General features: G+C 34.5%; 1 protein-coding gene across 4 annotated transcripts in view; it reads right to left on the reverse strand.

The window, feature by feature from the left end:
- Positions 1-752: 752 nt before the first annotated feature.
- Positions 753-17778, reverse strand: part of HECA (hdc homolog, cell cycle regulator) — a 50208-nt gene continuing 33182 nt past the window's right edge. The window contains exons 3-6 of one of the 4 annotated variants that reach the window (XR_004233600.1): positions 9745-9899; positions 9447-9637; positions 7608-7761; positions 4600-4659 (exon numbers count right to left, since the gene is read on the reverse strand). Coding sequence is in view for 2 of the 4 variants with exons in the window: in XM_031964192.1 (XP_031820052.1) it covers positions 4495-4659; positions 9745-9899 (320 nt within the window). In the remaining 2 variants the exon portion in view is untranslated. The other 3 variants (XR_004233601.1, XM_031964192.1, XM_031964193.1) reach the window with 3 other exon arrangements.

The following is a 17778-nucleotide window of genomic DNA, read 5'->3' on the forward strand; positions in this document are numbered from 1 at the left end:
TTTCACACACGTTAGGTCCAAGTAGAATTAAGCAAGGTATGGCTAAAAGAAGCAGGATTAGAATATAATTTAATCTGTTCTCATATCTTTTTATAAAAATCTCTTACTGAAACCACAGCATAAATATCAGTTAATCTTTCTTTTACAAACTCCAGACCATGATATGATAGACCTAAAGATTTAAAGGCTAAATAACCAAGTACCTTCTATTAATCTCAATTGTTATAAAGCACTGCTTGCTTAATTTACCTTTAGCTTTCCTTTTAATTATGGGAAAACCTTCTCTTTCCTCACATTTGCTATGTTATTTTGTTAACATGAATACATTTCTAGTAACCATATACTCAGTAAGTAAAACCTCCAGATGAAACATTCTTAACACACGAACTCTCTGTAAAGAGAGGTCTCAAGAATCCATTACCTTTCTTCCCTGAGAGGCTAGACTGCTTTATATGTTTGGTTGGGTTTTGCTTAGGAGGCCAAGATGTCCGAGGCAATTTGCTTCTTGAAGACAATACAACAAAAAGATAAGAAGCTTGATTACATCTAAGTTTTCCTTTCTCTGCCTATAATGAAACTGTATATAATCAAGTTTTTTTTTGAATATAGGATGGTTGTTACATGGAAACAGGACCAAAGAAATGACAGTAAACCACAGAAACTTTTCTTCACAATTTTTTGATCAGATAACTTCCCTTACTCAAAATTCTTATGCCAAAGGAAAAAAGACAGTACATTCACAGAAGCAATGATGTGAGGTTTTTTACAACTTTATTATTTTTAATACAGACAGATGACAAACAGAAATCCTCTTACACCACACACAACAGTACCATAACCAAACATTTCAGTTTCATCAACATTCATTTGCTATATACATTGTCTTTCCTTTGTGAAAGTGCAATCCAAGACATCTTGACAAGAAACCTTTACTGACAAGAACACATTTCTGAGCTGCTTTAAATAGTGCCCATCCACTATATCTTCTCTCCATTGCCTGGCAAGAATAACAGTCAGCAGTAAATGGAAATCAACTGGGTTAGGCAACATCCTGCTGCAGGTATCCATACACAGAACAGTAGTAGCACTCCCCTCCCCCTCCCAGTATCCCACCCTCCCTCCACCCTTTCACTTCCAATCAAAATGACTGAAGGAGCCAGTTGATTATATAAAAGAGATATGTAAACTGTGAGTCACTGATCTAAGCAGAGCGGAATCCAGATAATACTTGAAATGAGGCTCTTGGACTAAATGAAGAATTGATTTCTGCAGGTCAGTTATTTTAGGTGGTCTGTCAAGTTACATTTCAGCATATCAATTCCAGGTATCCCAAAATTAATATGTCCAAAGTTTAGACCACCACCTAAAATATCCCTCCTTTTAAATATAGCTGTTAGTGCTGGAAATTAAGGGAAAAATTTTTGTCACATCTGAGTGATATTGGGGGGCGGGAGAGAGAGAAGAGATAGAGGGAATTTGGGGGAAGATAAAAAGTACTTAAAAAAAAAAGATTGGTGTTCCACTTGGCTACATAAAACAACTTCTACCTCAAGAGACAAGCACATGGTCTCTTCTGCTTCAGAGGGAGGTAAGGACAAGTAGAGTGCTTTGTAAAGGTTGGGCTGAAAAATAAAAAAAGATCTGACATCAAACTATCTTTTCACTGTGTACTGTGACTTACAAACGCACAGAATTTTATTTGCTCATGATGCAACTGTACAAAATCTAGAACAAAGGGAAAAGATCAAAGAAAACAAGGAAAGTCATCTTGAAAGCAATAGTTGCACTTAAAGAATGTTTCACTATAGAATGTCATCCTTCTCCATCCTCCTAAGAAATGGAAACTGCATTTTTCAGGTAATTCATGTCCCTTAATGCTTTTTCTTTCCCCCCATACCTTGCCTCCACAATTTTCTCATTCTCACTCACTAAAGGATCAACTATAGTAGATATATTTCTTAATCTTATCAATATAATAGCCAATAAGAAATAACTCAGCAAGTTACTTTGTGAGAAAGTTAAGAAAAACAAGTTTAATTGGTTGGCAAGACATTTACCACATGCTGCTGTATCCCAGTTTTATTTTATACTCCAAAACAACAGAATTTGCAATAGCAGACAACCTGAAGGCCAACAATATCTTTAAGATTCAAGAACAGTAGAATGTATTATCTTTTTCCTAAAAAAGATAATATATAAATTTGTCTACAAAGACAATCCATAGCATTCTGGTTACATCACAGTGCCTTGCACATAAGTGCTTAATAAATGTTGGCTTGAACTGGATTCACTTTTAAAATAAAAAACTAAAAAGGAGATTTTACCCAATTATAATAAAAACTTGCCATACTGTTTTTCAAAGGCCTGGAAAAAACAAAAAAGAAAACACATGGTTTTGTGGAGAATTTATTTAATATGTCCCACAGGAATATTATAAACAGGTTTCAATGTAAAACTTTGCTGAGAAAAGAAATGTGCTACAGAAACTTTACTCTCTAGGCCTCTAAAATAATGTCCAAATGGTACTCTTAAGACAGAGAAGTTCTTTGAAAATTTAGGTTTCGGCACCTGATGCACTCAACATCAAAACTGTTCATAATTATAGCTTTGTGTCTTAAAGACAAATATTCACAGTCAGCTTCCCATAAACCTATTTTGGTTCAATCAAATATTGGCAGACTAAGTACAGTCTTTGGCCTCTCACAAACATTTCAAGTATTTTCCTCATGGTGAAACATTTTTCTGACCACCAAACTGCCTACAGCAAAGCACATTTGGAATCAAACGAAGCTGAGAGATAAACAGCATTGGGTAATGCTTTTGGATCCTCCAATGCTACTGCCTTTCCACAAAGTATCAAATATTGTCTATGGTACACTTGCAAATCACTGGCAGTAAAGCCTCAACAATGTTAAATGAAAACTCAAACTTGGTTCCTCTGGGAATATAAAACTGGTATAAATTGGTTAAGCAATATAAAATGTTCAAATAAACCCTGACTCTAGTTTCCATTCAAGTATGTGACAATGTTTCTGGTGTTCTTTGGAAAATATTTACCTCAACACACTTGAAATGACCAAGTTACTAAGGTCATACTTGAAATTAGCAAATTTTTTAAAGCACATTCTAAGTCAAAATTTATAGTTTTTGAAAGAGAGGGAGGGAGCTGTGGTTCCTTCTAAAGTCACTAACAGGGAATCTAAGGCTTTTTATAATTTAATTAGAAATCTTGAATGGAAGTCTGCATCTTAGAAAGACAAAAAAGTCAACTTTCTAAATGCTTGATATTTTTCTAGTAAAGCCAACGAGGTACTGCAAAAATCCTTATAAGAATAACATTTTAGATAATACCTCTTATTAAAAGCAATAACTTCCCCATGTGAAAAGGATAAATCCCATATAGAAATATTAGCCCTTTTTTTCTTGAACATTCTTTAAATATACCCTCTCCCACCCCGACTCTGGTCAAATATGCGATTTTTAGAAGGCTCAGTATTAAATAGGCAAGATGTGGCCATAAGTGATTCTTTGGAAATTATGGCACTGACTTCTTATGAAGCTCACCAGCATTTTTAAGGATCATGGCTATGAAATTCGCCTGCAAAACACCAGATGCTACTACTACCTTGCAACTGGTATAAACCTGTATTTGTCAAGATCAGACTATTGGTGAATTTTTCAACTTTTAAAGCCATTTTAAACCACTTTGAAGGCAGAATTCTAACTTCTGCAGTCCTGCCTTCCTGAACCACTGTGCATCAGTACAAGCCATTTAATATGCTTTCTGGATGAGAAAACCTTGCCTAAAATTATTTGCACCATAAACACCTTCAAACTGATGTATTATGACTTGGAATTTAATTCTGGTAAGAATCACTTGACCTGACTGCTAAACTACAATACTGATGGAAACAGTACACCGGGGCCACTTCCATATGATCTGTCAGTGAAAGTAAATTCCGTGTCAATGTTCACTGAAAAGCATTATGCCAAGATGTAGATTCAAACACTGTTTTGCCTCCTGGCATAGATTTACATTCACATGTCACACAGTTTTCCCAAACCCCTGGGAAAATCTAAAAATAGATCAGCTGGAACTGTCTATCATTTTAGTAAGGGCTTCTTCCCACCTCCTCAAACTGCTGGACTCTACCATGTGATCAGTTTATACCCACACCATCCCTTCCCTAAAATCTTCCCACCCTCCCTGTCATCTTTTAACTTAAAGCTCTATCAAAGACAATCAGTGATGGTGATCACCCCCTCCCCCAAATTCATAAAGTTACTCACTGGGGTTCAGGCCCTGACCACTAACTAAATACTTAGGTGTCAAAGGAGAGTTACAGGGTCAGCCCTCAGTTTTAGTAACATCCACATACAAAGAAATTCTTCTTTAAATTAGAAAAGAAATCAATATCAACAGAGTTTCCTATAAAAGATATGTAATAAAGTAGTAATACCCATAAAATAGTTATTACTAAACCAAAGCTTTCGTCAATAAGCCTCCAGAACTTTAAAAGAAGAAAATGGCTTCACGAAGTGGTAGTCTAGGTTCCCACAATGTGGGCACTGCTGGACATTACTGTATTCTGAGAAATACTGCATTCCAATCCGTACATCTATGACTGGCTTTCCACAGTGTTTACAGTTCAGTCGGGCCTATAAGGGGAAAGAGAAAGACTTGTGAATATAAGCTTTCTGTGTTCTTTCTTTCCATTAAAAAAGATTATGTTAGCTTTAGTAACAAGAAAAAGAAATTGAAGGAATTAGAGTAGGTAATGAGAAAACAAAACTATTACTCTTTGTAGATGATATGATGGTATATTTAGAGAAGTAACTAAAAAACTACCTAAAACAATTAACAATTTTAGCCAAGTTGCAGGATATAAAATAAATTCACATAAATCATCAGCATTTCTGTTACCAACAAAGCACAGCAGCAAGATAGAAAGAGAAATCTTATTTAAAATAATTGTAGACAATAAAAAATACTTGGGATTCTACCTGCCAAGACAGAGCCAGAAACTATATGAGCACAATTATAAAACACTTTTCATGACTTAAACAATTGGAAAAATATCATTTGCTCATGGACAGACCAAGTTAATATAATGAAAATGATAATTCTTCCTAAATTAATCTATTTATTCAGTGCCATATCACTCAAACTGCCAAAAAAATTACTTTATGGATCTAGAAAAATAATAACAGAATTCATCTAGAAGAACAAAACATCAAGAATATCAAGGAAATTAATTTAAAAAAATACAAAGGAAGGTGCCCTAGTCAATCCAAACTTAAAAGTATATTATAAAGCAGTATCATTTGGTGCTGGCTGAGAAATAAAGAAGTGGATCAATGGAACAGATTGAGTACACAAGACACAAGTCAATGACTATAGTAATCTAGTGTTTGATAAACACAAAGACTCCAGCTTCTGGGATAAAAACTCACTATTTGACAAAAATTGCTGGGGAAATTGGAAAATGGTATGGCTGACACCATAAGCAAATTAGTACAGCAAGGAATAGTCTCCCTCTCAGATCTATAAAGAGAGTAATTTAAGGCCAAAGAAGAAATAGAAACCATAAAATGCAAAATGGATATTTTTGATTACACTAAATAAAAAAGGTTTTGTACAAACAGAACCAATGCAACCAAGTTAGAAGGGAGGCAGAAAACTGGGGGGGATGAGGGAGAAGGAGGAGAATTTTACAGCAAGTGTTTTTGATAAAGGTCTCATTTCTAAAACATATAGAGAATTGACTCAAATTTATACTACTCAGGTATCACTTCACACTTCCCTATGGATAAGATGACTGTAAAAAATAATAATTAAATATTGGAGGGAATATGAGAAAACTAACACTAATACATTGTTAGTAAAGTTGTGAATTGATCCAACCATTCTGAAGGGCAATTTGGAACTATGGTCTAAAGGGCTATCAAAATGTGCATACCCTTTGATCCAGCAGTGTTACTACTGGGTGTGTATCACAAAGATAATAAAAAAGGGAAAAGGACCCATAGCTACAAAAATGTTGTTATAGCAGTTCTTTTTGTAGTGGCAAGGAACTAGAAACTGAGTGGATGCCCATTTGTTGGGGAATGGCTGAATAAGTTATGGTATATGAAGGTAATTTATTATCCTATGAGAAATGATGAGCTGGTTGATTTTAGAAAAGCCTGGAAAGACCTACATGAACTGATGCTGAGTGAAGTGAGCAACATTGTACACAGTAACAAGATTATGTGAATAACAACTATGATGGACTTAGCTCTTCTCAGCAATGCAGTGATCCAGGGCAATTCCAATGGACTTGATATAGAAGATACTAATCAAAACCAGAGAGAGAACTACGGCAACTGGGTGTGGATCAAAGCATAGTATTTCATCTTTTTGCTTGTTTTCCTCCTCATTTTTTTTTTCTTCCTTTTGTTCTGGTTTTTCTTGCAAGACATGACAGATGTGGAAATATATTTAGAAGGATACACATATTTAATCTATATAAGATAGCTGTCTTGGGAGGGTGGAAATGAGGAAGGGAGAAAAATTTGAAATACAAAGTTTTACAAAAATGAATGATGAAAACTATCTTTAAATGTATTTGGAAAAATAAAACACTTTTTAAAAAGTGCAAATACTAGACAAGTGAAACTCACAAAACTACATGGGCAAGCAACTAAGCTAAGTTTACTTCCTCTGGAATAGAGGATACACGTATTACTTATTCCTCACCCTCATAAAACCACACAGATGTGAGAAATGTCATTCAATTCTCAAGAATTTCATATTCCTTTTTTTATATACTTTTAATGACTGAAGTGAAAATTAAGTTCTCCAAATTTATTTTCTAGTGGCACGCAACACATCTTATAAATTTCATGGCAATGGCAAGAATAGAAAATGGAATCATGGAAATGGCCAAGTCAAGCATCGAATAAAGGTGCTATATTTGGATTCAGGAGGACTTAGTTAAATACCATATAAGACACTTACAAGCTGTGTAACTTTGGGCAAGTCATTCAACCTTTCTGTGTTTCCCTTTACTCTTCTATAAAACAAAGGTAATTGTACAATCTCTGAAATCTCTTCTAAGTAAAAAAAATCTATGATCTTATGATAGAGCTCTTGATCTAAACAACTTATCTGAATAATCTAGGACTTACAAGTAACCTACATGTAAGTATCTCAATAATGATGACCTTCACTGACATGGGCTCATACTAAAAATATTCATCAGCAAAGACAACCAAAAGCAGGTTGCTATAGCACTAAACTTCCTGAAACATACCCACACCTCTGAATACTACTGAGTCTAAGAAAAAATTTCCATTTGTTCCTCCTCCTTGTTTTGCATTTCCTCCCAAGATACAATGCTATTTTTTTAGGATGACTGCCCTTAATAATGTAGACATTTAGTAGTATCTTCACAAGGAAGTGTACAGACTGGTAATTAGCTATTTTCCCTCCTCGCTGGAGGAAAAAGAAAGAGATTCTGAGTTTAATTTGTAATTATAAAAGTTATTAACTTATGAATAGTAGTGGGTAACCTGAAACTGTATTCTGTGCACTCAGGTTTTTAGCCTGAAAAAAATCCCCTTACCTTTCAGCAGGTTCACTAGCCTGGGGTAGAAGAAAGAGCTCTTGTGAGAGCTGGGTCCTAATTCTTGGTCAGCCATAACCAGCAATATGACTTCTATGACCAGTTAATATAACCGAGCAAATCAGTTTCTCTCAACAGATTTCAGTTTCCTCATCTATAAAATGAAAGGGTTAGACTAGATGGAATCTAAGATTTCTCCCAACTCCAAAATCTTATAAGCAGGATAAATGATTTTTTAAAAAAATTTTTAAAGGATACAAACAAATCTTCACTTCCTTTATCTGTCTCAATTCAAAAGCAGCAGCATTAATTAAGATATAATAATAATAATAGTAATGCCAGTCATTTGTACAGCTTTTTTCAATTTACAAAGTATTTTAACATATGATTATCATTTGAATTTCACCACAAATTTATGAGAAGAGGTCTAGTAATGTCATAAATTAGAGAGTAAATGGAGTTGGAATACTTCGGTTCATATTCCAGGGCCCCATGTTGTATAACTCTAGGGAAGTAACAAGCCTGAACTGGACAAGCAAACCTCTAAGGTTCCTTTATAAAACTGTTATCCAGTGAATAACAGAGTTTAAATGAATGTTCTAGCTTTCAAGCAGTTGGCATAGGCCTCAAACCCAGTCTCTTAACTCTTACTTGTCCAAGGTCATACGGATAGTAGATGACAACAATGGAATTTGAAACTTTTGTTGTTTAACTACATATTTATTGTTCTTTTTTTGATTCCCTGCATCCTTTAATTTCTTTAAACTTTAGTTTCACCTCTAAAATGAGATAGTGATTCCTCACTTTCTCAACTAACAGAGAATTGTTGTGAGAGAAGTGCATATAAAACTATAAAAATATAACACACACAGTTTTAAAAAAATAAAACATAAAAACCAATTACATCAAAAAATTTCTTGAATAAAGAGTCAAATATGCTGCTAGGTCTTGAAGATATAAAGACAAAAATGAAATAATTCCAGGCCTCAAGAGACTCCCATCTTCTGAGAGAAGTCAATACATAAATAAGTTTATATGAAATAGAGGAAAAGTAAATTTTATTCAGGATAGGCCTTGTGTCACCTGAGCTGAGTTTTTCAGGAAACAAGAGATTCCAAAAAGGGGAGGAAAAATGGGAATGTATTCCAGGAATGGGATACTATATTATTAAATTTAATTTAATTTAATTTAAATTTAATTAAAAATACTAAGTACATTTTTTTGATTACTGAAAGGCTGCAACATCTAATTCCTTTGAGATTTTTAATATGCTCATCTACTTGGAATAGTTTAAAGCTGATTAATTAGTTATAACTAGTAGTAGAGAAATTAAGCTCTCCACAACATTTCCAGATTTTCTTATAGTCTCCTGACTCTTAAGGTTATTGTGGCTTCCTAGGGAAAGCTCAATAGAATTATTACCTCAGATTGCTTAGACTATTTATCTTATGGTTAAAGTTCATCTGGAAAAGGAGATTATCTGTCATGTTTCTTCCAAACAAACCTCTGAACTTCAGATAAAAACCAAAGATCCTGCCAATCTGGAACTCCCACAGATAGAGAAGTCTATATTCTAATAAAAAATTATCAATAAAGGCATTTTCTTTTCAAAATCATTTTATTCCTTAGAAGAATAGGATGTGATAATCAATAAAAAGTTAGGCAAAGCTACTTTGATGAAAAGTTACTTCTCATTTAAGAAAACACCCACTGCTTTCTTGTTCCCATTAATGGCAATTATTTGAAGACTGCCAATTAAATAGCAATTGTTATTTTTTAAGCATTAGAAATTACTCAAGATATTTCTAAAAATTCCAATCAAAAGTTTTTGTGAATTACCTAAATTTATTCTTTCATTTTAATCTTTTCTTCTTCTTTGGATGCCAGTGGATTGAAGGATTCACTACTGGCATCAGAAACTGGAATGATTAGTATGAACTTCCTTGTCACTTGGAGAATGTGGAAGCACCATCTTGCAAGCTATTGAAGCTACTTCTTCATATGCCTCCCACCTCCACAAATAGTAGAAACTGAAAAGATTCACAGTGAATACAGTAATGCCACAGAGCCCCACAGAACTGAGACAAGAAACAGAAAATTGACACAACTTGTTATTCTGTTGAAGAGCGATACCAACCTGACAACATGGAGAGGCTGCCAAAATGTCGTAGGTATACATGGTGCCCAGCTGATGCCAGCTTCCATCCCATCGAGATTTACACTTGATGCAGATTATTTTATGAACCCCTTCTAAGCAGTCTACACACACGGCATACAGATGCATAAGCCTCCCTGTAAATAAAAAGCAATCCTGAAGGAATTGATATTCTAAATAAAGATTTTTTTTTTCTTTTACAGAATGATAAGATATTCTCCTCTGTTCACCAACCAGCTATGAGACAGATTTTTAAAAGTTAGTCTTTATGGTTTCAGGTAAATATAAAATCAAAATACATTAGGTACATCATGTGATCCAAAGATACCATCTTGGTACTAGATGGCGAGTTGACATCCCTATCAACAGACCACACGCTTTGAACTAGTACACAAAGTTAGGTTGGTTTTCTCAATAGTAATAATGGATTACGCTAAGCTATCCATATCTTTTGAAAACAGGCATTTCTGAGATAGATAGTTAGGATCAATGACTTCAGTTTGGAACTACTCACTTTCTCTGAAGAAAATTATATTGATCATATAAAAGAACAAACCCCAAACCTTGGATTCACTGGTTCAAGCAGTTATATAACCACAGTTAGTCCCTTGACTTCCCTGAGCCTGTTTGTTCATCTGTCAGATGGAGATAATAAAACCAATAGTACCTATTTTTTTGCAGAGTTTTCATGTAGTGCTTTGGAGTTTGGAGGACGTTTTTCACAATTATATCACTATCCTAATAAAAAACTCATAGTAAATATCATTAATAAAGTCTAAGACTTTCCTCTTCATCAATGAGTTAGGTGTTGCCCTACAATGAAAAGTACTATGGTAAAAAAGACCAACACATGCTTTTGTAGTCTGTCAAAATACAAGGTTAGAGCCCCAAAAGTTGTAGTGCACTCAACACAACCCCTTTCTGCATACTTCCTTTCTATGTTTCCTGATACAATTTTCAAGGATTCATCAACAAGCATTTATTAAGTTTCCAATATATTTTAATTTCTGGGTGCTGAAAATTAGGCTTATAGATTTAGAACTATAAGATACCTTAGAACCCATCTGGAACCATCCTCTCACATTTACAGATGAGGAAATTAAGGCTCATGCTTTTTTCACTGTAAATATTAATTTTTTCTTCTACATACTTTCTTCAATTATAAATTTCAACCATTCATTTGTCTTCCAACTATTCATTAGACTCTCTTTGATGAATACAGCCCTCTACATAAATGAACAAATCTACATGGTAATAAATAACCTTGATTTTAATGGAACTTTCTATATTTCAATCAATGCATGTAGTCTATATGTACTGTCAAGACCCATATCAATAAGAAGAGAAAAATGTACCTGTGATACATGTATGAATTGGGGGGGGGGGGGGGAAACAGGTAGTTCTTATTAAGGTCTTACTTTCAAGGAACTGGTTTCTTCACATGCTAAAATAACCTAAAAACTTGGCTATTACACTGTCACCTGCAATACAGGACAACATCTTCCGAGTAATTAGTATTAGAGAACCATGCTCCAAGACCTATTTGGCTTGGTGCTGAATTGCTTAGCACAAGCAGTGTGATAAATGGCAAGGCTGCAATATCTCATGTGCCTATATTAAAAAATCTGAGAAAGATCAATCAATCAATCAAAAAGCATTTATTAAGAACATATATTCTGATATATGAGGCATAAATTAGGTACATACAAGACAGAGCCCATTAAGGGGATCTCAGAGGTAAGGCAGTAGGAGAACCTGGTAGAAATATCAAGAAAAATCTCTTGATGATGAGGGAAAGTATTCCAGGACTATAGAACAACCACTTTTTAAAAACTGAGATGGGAGATGGAGTATCAAAATATAATGAACAAATAGGTCAATGTAGCAAGAGCATAGAATAAATGGGGGGAAGTAAGTGAAGAGACTGTAAAGAAAGGAATGTAAAGAGAACCTGTGAAGGCTTTAAATATCAGATTCTTTTAAAAAAAAGACCTTATTTTTGTGCTGGAAATAATGGATAGCCACTGACACTGACTAAACAGGATGAGGAGGGGGAGGGAGAGTAAGTAATATGTACATGCTGTGGCTTTAGCAAAATCACTTTGAAAGATGAGTGGAAAAAGAAACTGAAGCAGAAAAAAGAGTTGAGACCAACTAGAAGGCTATTTCAATAGTGATAAAAAACTAAATTAGGGTGTGACTCTATGAGCAGAAAAAAGGTGATGCATACAAGAGTTGTAAAGGCAGAAATGGTAAGCTCTAGCTTGAGACAGGATATGTGGAGTAAGTGAGAAAAGAATCTAGCAAAGAGACTTGGGGGTATTGTTAGTAGGTGGGCCACTCAAGAAGAATTGGAAGAGAATGAAAGTGATAAGACAGATAAGAGGAAAATGTATAGAGAAGAATATCCAGGAAGAAAGGATGATCAACAATGGCAAATGCTACACAGAAGTCAAGAATTATGAGGAATGAGGAAAAATACATTAGATTTGGCAATTAAGGGATCCCTGATAACTTTGGAGAGAGTAATTTCAATTAAAATGATGAGGTTGGAAGCCAAATTACAGAGGATTTTAAAAAGAATAAGAAAAGGAGGCATCCAGAATAAATGGCTTTCTCAAGGAGTTTCATTAAGAAATGGAATAATAGCAAGAACAGCAAGATTAAGAGAAAGGGTATTTTTTTGTTTATTTGTCTGTTTTCCCCCAAGTAACTGGGATTAAAGTTACTTGCCCAGAATCACACAGCTAGGAAGTGCTATGTGTCTGAAGCCATATATCATCTGGATTCTAGGACCAGTGCTGTATCCACTATGCCTTCTAGCTGCTCTGAGAAGGTTTTATTAAAGGATGTAATGGCAACATGGACATTTTTGCAAGAAAGGAGGCAGGACATAAGAGACCAAACATAAGAGCAAAAGTAGGGATGACAGTGGGAACCATCTGTTGGAAAAGGTTCATAGAGAGTTTGCTTTGGTCACTCCTTCAGAGACAAGAGTTAAAAAAGAGAAAACATTTGAATCATTGTGAAATGAGGAAGAAAAAAGATCCTTGAAGATGTTTATGGTCTGACATTAATTCTAGTTCCTTCTTAATTAGCTGACCATTTCTCCAATGAATTTTCAATCACTAGCAGAGAAGCTATCCCAGGCCAATGTAACTTTCTTTAAATAAATAAAATGAATGAATGAAAGACTAAGATATATTTTGGTTTTTAAGGGGCATACTTAGGAATTTATTTTTTAAGAAGGCAACGACCCATCACCACCAATAAAAAAAGAAAAAAAGAAGACAACAATAGGACAAATTCTATTTTCACTATCTACATACAGAAAGACACTTTGATTTGCTATAGTTTTTGAAAGGTTAGTTAATAACAGTGAAAAGATAAAGCATTTAGAGTCAGAGAACCTAAATTTAAATCATAGCTCTAGTTAATCTACTTGAATGATTTTGGACAAAGTTATTTTACCTTCTGGGCTTTTATTTCTCAATCTGAAAAGACTAGAAATCTTTAAATTCTCTTTCAGTTCTGATATTCTACAATCTCAATAAGTCTGACTAATAAGGTATGTGCCTGATTTCTTACGGCTCTACTTTCTAAATGCACCTCAAAATCAAGTAACTACACATATATAATGCATACATACACATACTCACACATATTTAAAGAAAAGTTTCAGTTATGGATCTTTCTCAAACCTCATTTATCTAAGAAGCCGGAACAATCTCCATCAACTACAATGACTGTACTACAAATTTATTTTGTTGATTAATATTTAACCAGCAATGTGAGAAGAGATTACTTTTTCTATTATATTAAAAACCTATTCGGGTCTAGCATAACCCAGTTTATGAAGGAGAAAACCAACCAAAATGGTCTGGGTAGAAACAGACTCTTTTATCCAATTGCAGGAGTTAGCTCAGTCTCATGATCAAGTCACATTCAAGCAAGAAAAGCTGAAGACTTTTAGCCCCTTCTCATTAATATGTCTACTCCCTCATTAGTTGTTCACCAGTCGGTTTATTTTCACCTAGCTGGAGCATCAACTTTTCCAAAAGTATTTAAGCATTCTGGGATCTCCATGATTTGGTCTTTGGTTACCTTAGAACATTGACTATCAATGTCTTATCAGCTAGCCTAATTAATAAATTGATTATTAACTATCCCAACTATCCAAGACTCAGGTTTTTCATTCATTTCAACTGTTATCATAAGAAAAAGAATTTCATAGATATGTCACAGAATAAGAAGAATCCAGGGAGACTATTCTGTGGAATAAATAATTTTGAAAATGAACAGAATTCCCCATAAAGATATCTATCTGTACAGCTATCTTTGCTGTGTAAACTGTTCTCTCCTTCCCCAACTCATGGTAAAAAAAATTAAAAAAAAAAAAAATATATATATATATATATATATATATATATATCACTGTAACAAAGTTCCAAACATCCTATATTTAATTTGGAATCAAAATCATCTTTACATTTCCATGTCTTTTCTCCCTTTGAAGTAATAAACTTATTTTTATGTACTAGGGTCAAAAAACCTACCTTTTTCTTTACCATTACAACCTTTATTCTTATTTATAGCACACACATTCTACTTATTAAATGAAGTCACCATCCTACTTTGGATAAGAGAATGCTAGATTTGTTGAGGCAAAACTGCCCAGTCCTCTTAAGTGAACATTACAAAGAGCAACTCTTTATTGAAGCACTAGGGAGAGCTACTGGATTAGAATTTGCTATTTAAGGGAGTCTAGAATTTTCCGATAATCTAGGAGTTCTCTAATGTTCTAGATAATAGAGATTGCTCACCTGAAGTCTCATCCAGAGAGATAAGGTAAAATGAAGGGTTAGCTGACAAGGAAAATGCTAAAGGAGCTAAAAGGATGTCGGTCACTCCAGTGATGCAAACTTCAGAATTTTGAGACACAACCCCATCCTAACCAGAAAGACTTGGAGGATATAGGGAAGAGTGTGTGACAGTAGCCCCTAGCTTTGCTTCTTCCCTCTTGTACATAAAGGGATACTATTGAGCCCCAAGTCTTTTCTCTTTGCTCCTGATCATGAATGACCATGAGCATTCCAAGTACATATAATCCAGGGGCAACAGAGAGGAAGTTATATCATGAAGCACACCTTTCAGCTAAAAAGCATAGTTGTAAAAGCACTAGACCTGAAGATTGGTGAAATTAAGTCTCAATCCTGCCTCAAACATTTGACCCTGGGCAAACCACTTATTTTTCTCAGCTTCCTCATCTTCATTTCTATTAATTTCCCTCGGTTTTCAGATCTGTAAAATGGCAATAATAATAATACCTTTCTCCAAAGATTGTCATCAGGACTGAATGTGATAAGATATAAAGAGCTTTGCAAATCTTGACACTCTTTTGTAAATGCAAGTTATTGTTATTAATAGTAGCTTGACCCTAAATTCCTGATGGTCAATAGCATGTTAAGCTCTGAAGACAAGGGAGGGTTGTGTCAGAAGACAACAGACTTTCTATTAATCTGTGACTATTTTGGAGCTATTTAGATACTTTGGAATAAGCCTCCAAATTCGCAGCCAGGTTGTAACATACTCTGAGCAAAATAAGTATTCAAAAGTGTTTCAAATTTCTAGAAACTACAGTTAGTATTCCAAGTGCAAAAAAACCTGGCAGGCTCCATTGGGGGTTCATGAGCTTGTATTTAAAAAAAAAAAAAAAAAGTTTTAGCAACTTTTTCAATAAAACTGGTTTCCTTTGATGATCTATGAATTTTATTTTCTGCATTTAAAATACATAACTTTGAGAAGGGCTATGGGGTTTACCAAGATTGCCCAAGGAGTCTATGACACAAAAAAAGATTAAGGTTTTTAAGGGGAAAAAGTCCAAAGAGTTGGAAAAAGAATAAATGTTCCTTTCTGGAAGAAATAAAGGAGTTCCTCATTGGGGAAATCTTATCAGATTCCAAAAAATAAAGAACATTTTCTCAAAGTCAAGAAATAGATGGGAGTTGAATTGGGGGTAGAGGGGAGAGAAAAATGCGAGGAAAGGAAAAGAAGAAAATTTCAACAAAGCAAAATCAATGAATGTTCTGAAAACAATGGAGCTTAAAACAAGTCTATCTATTTTGTGTTATAACTTCAATGGAAGGATTTACTTTAGCATCCTAGAATTGGAATTTCATAAAAGTTAGAGTCTATCCTCCCAAAAAATGTCAACACTTTTGCCACTGACGAATTTGTGAACATCAATCATAACACTCTGATGTTTGAACAATTTTATCATAATAAGCTAATTTACTTTAATGCCCTTGTCAGGCACACTAATAACTACAATTTTTCACAAACAGGTCTTGAAAAGGTTAAGTCTACAAAGAAGCAGACACTTAACATTTAATTAAATCTGCTGAATGGTCCAATTGCCTCTCTGAATCTGTGTCCCCACCCCAAAGTTCTATATTTTCCTCTCTTAAATTCAATAACCATCTTAGAGAACTCATATACCTTGATAACTTTACCCACCAACCTGATATATACGATTGCCACATATTTACTTCTAGTATCTTCTGAGTTTGAGTCATTTTTTTTCTGACTAGCTACCAATACTGATCAATCCTTGGGTAACCCATTCAACATCTCAAACTGAGCAGATTTTCTTCCAATATTACCCCTATTTTCCTTACCCTCCTATTTCTTTCTGAATAGCAAAATCAGTTGCCACTTAAGTTCTATCACTTAAACTTCCATGATTTCTCTTATATATATTCTCTTCATTTTATATTCTGCCACCACGCTAGTCAAGTCAATCTCGTCATTACTTCATGCCTGAATTATTCTGATAACCTACTGGATGAACACCCTGACTCAAATATTTCCTTTCTCTAGTTTGTCTTCCACTCAGCTGTCAAACTGAACCTCCTAAAATACAAGTCTAATCATATCTCCCCATTTAATAAATTCTTGTGATCAAATACAAACTCCTCTGTTAAACTTTTAAAGTCCTTTAAAACGTGGCCCCTTCCTACCTTGCTAGTCTTATATCTCCTCCTCTCTACTTACTTATGATATAGTTGAACAGTGACTTTCTTGCTGTTTCTTGCATAAACATTCTCATTTACTGACTCCAGGCATTTTCAGTGACTGCACCCCATAATTAGAAGTCTCTTTTCTCATCTCCATCTGCTGTTTTTTTTTGTTTTCAAGTCTAAGCTAAAGCCTCACCTTCTATAGGAAACTTTTTCCAAGTACTCCTTAATCATAATGCATTCCCTCTCTTATTTCCAGCTTTTCCTGCTTCTATCTTATTTGGACATAATTGATGGCATACTGTTTCCCCCAGTAGACTGTGAGGTCCTTGAAAGCAAGGACTGTTTTATTGGCTTTCTTTTTATCTCTAGCACTTAGGATAGTGCCTGGCACACTGTAAGTGCTTAATAAATGCTTGTGGACTTATTTCTCTCTGTATCCTAGGCTAGAAATCTTGAAATCTGACTCCTTTACTTTTGTCCCCTGCCAGTTAAATTCAATAGTTTCTTCTTTCAAAATGTTTCTGACACTTATCCTTCCTTTTCTACACCCTAATTTACATCTTAATCAAACTGCACCTGGATTAATTCACTAACTTCCTATCTGCTTCCATTCTCTGTCCTTTCCACCAAGTCATTTTGTACAGTGCTACTGGATTAACCTGCCTAAAATACCACCTTCATAAGAGCATTCCTTTCAGTGGTGCCTCAACACCTGCAGGATAAAATTCTAATCCTTATCTTGGCATTTAAGACTTCCATAAATTGGTCCCAACCTATCTTTCTAAGATAAATGCTTCTCTGTAAACTGTCTACTTCAAGCCAAATATCTCAGGCTTCCCTAAAATACACTGAATTTTTCCACATCTGTACTTTTGTTCCCATTTCTCAATCTATCAATTTTCCTACCCAAAATCCTACCTCCCAATCAAAAGTTCAATTCAAATCATACCTCTCAGAAAATACCTTCCTTGATTACCTCCAAGTCAAAAAAATC

The sequence above is a fragment of the Sarcophilus harrisii genome, chromosome 4 (assembly GCF_902635505.1).
Source record: "Sarcophilus harrisii chromosome 4, mSarHar1.11, whole genome shotgun sequence".
Lineage (NCBI taxonomy): Eukaryota > Metazoa > Chordata > Mammalia > Dasyuromorphia > Dasyuridae > Sarcophilus > Sarcophilus harrisii.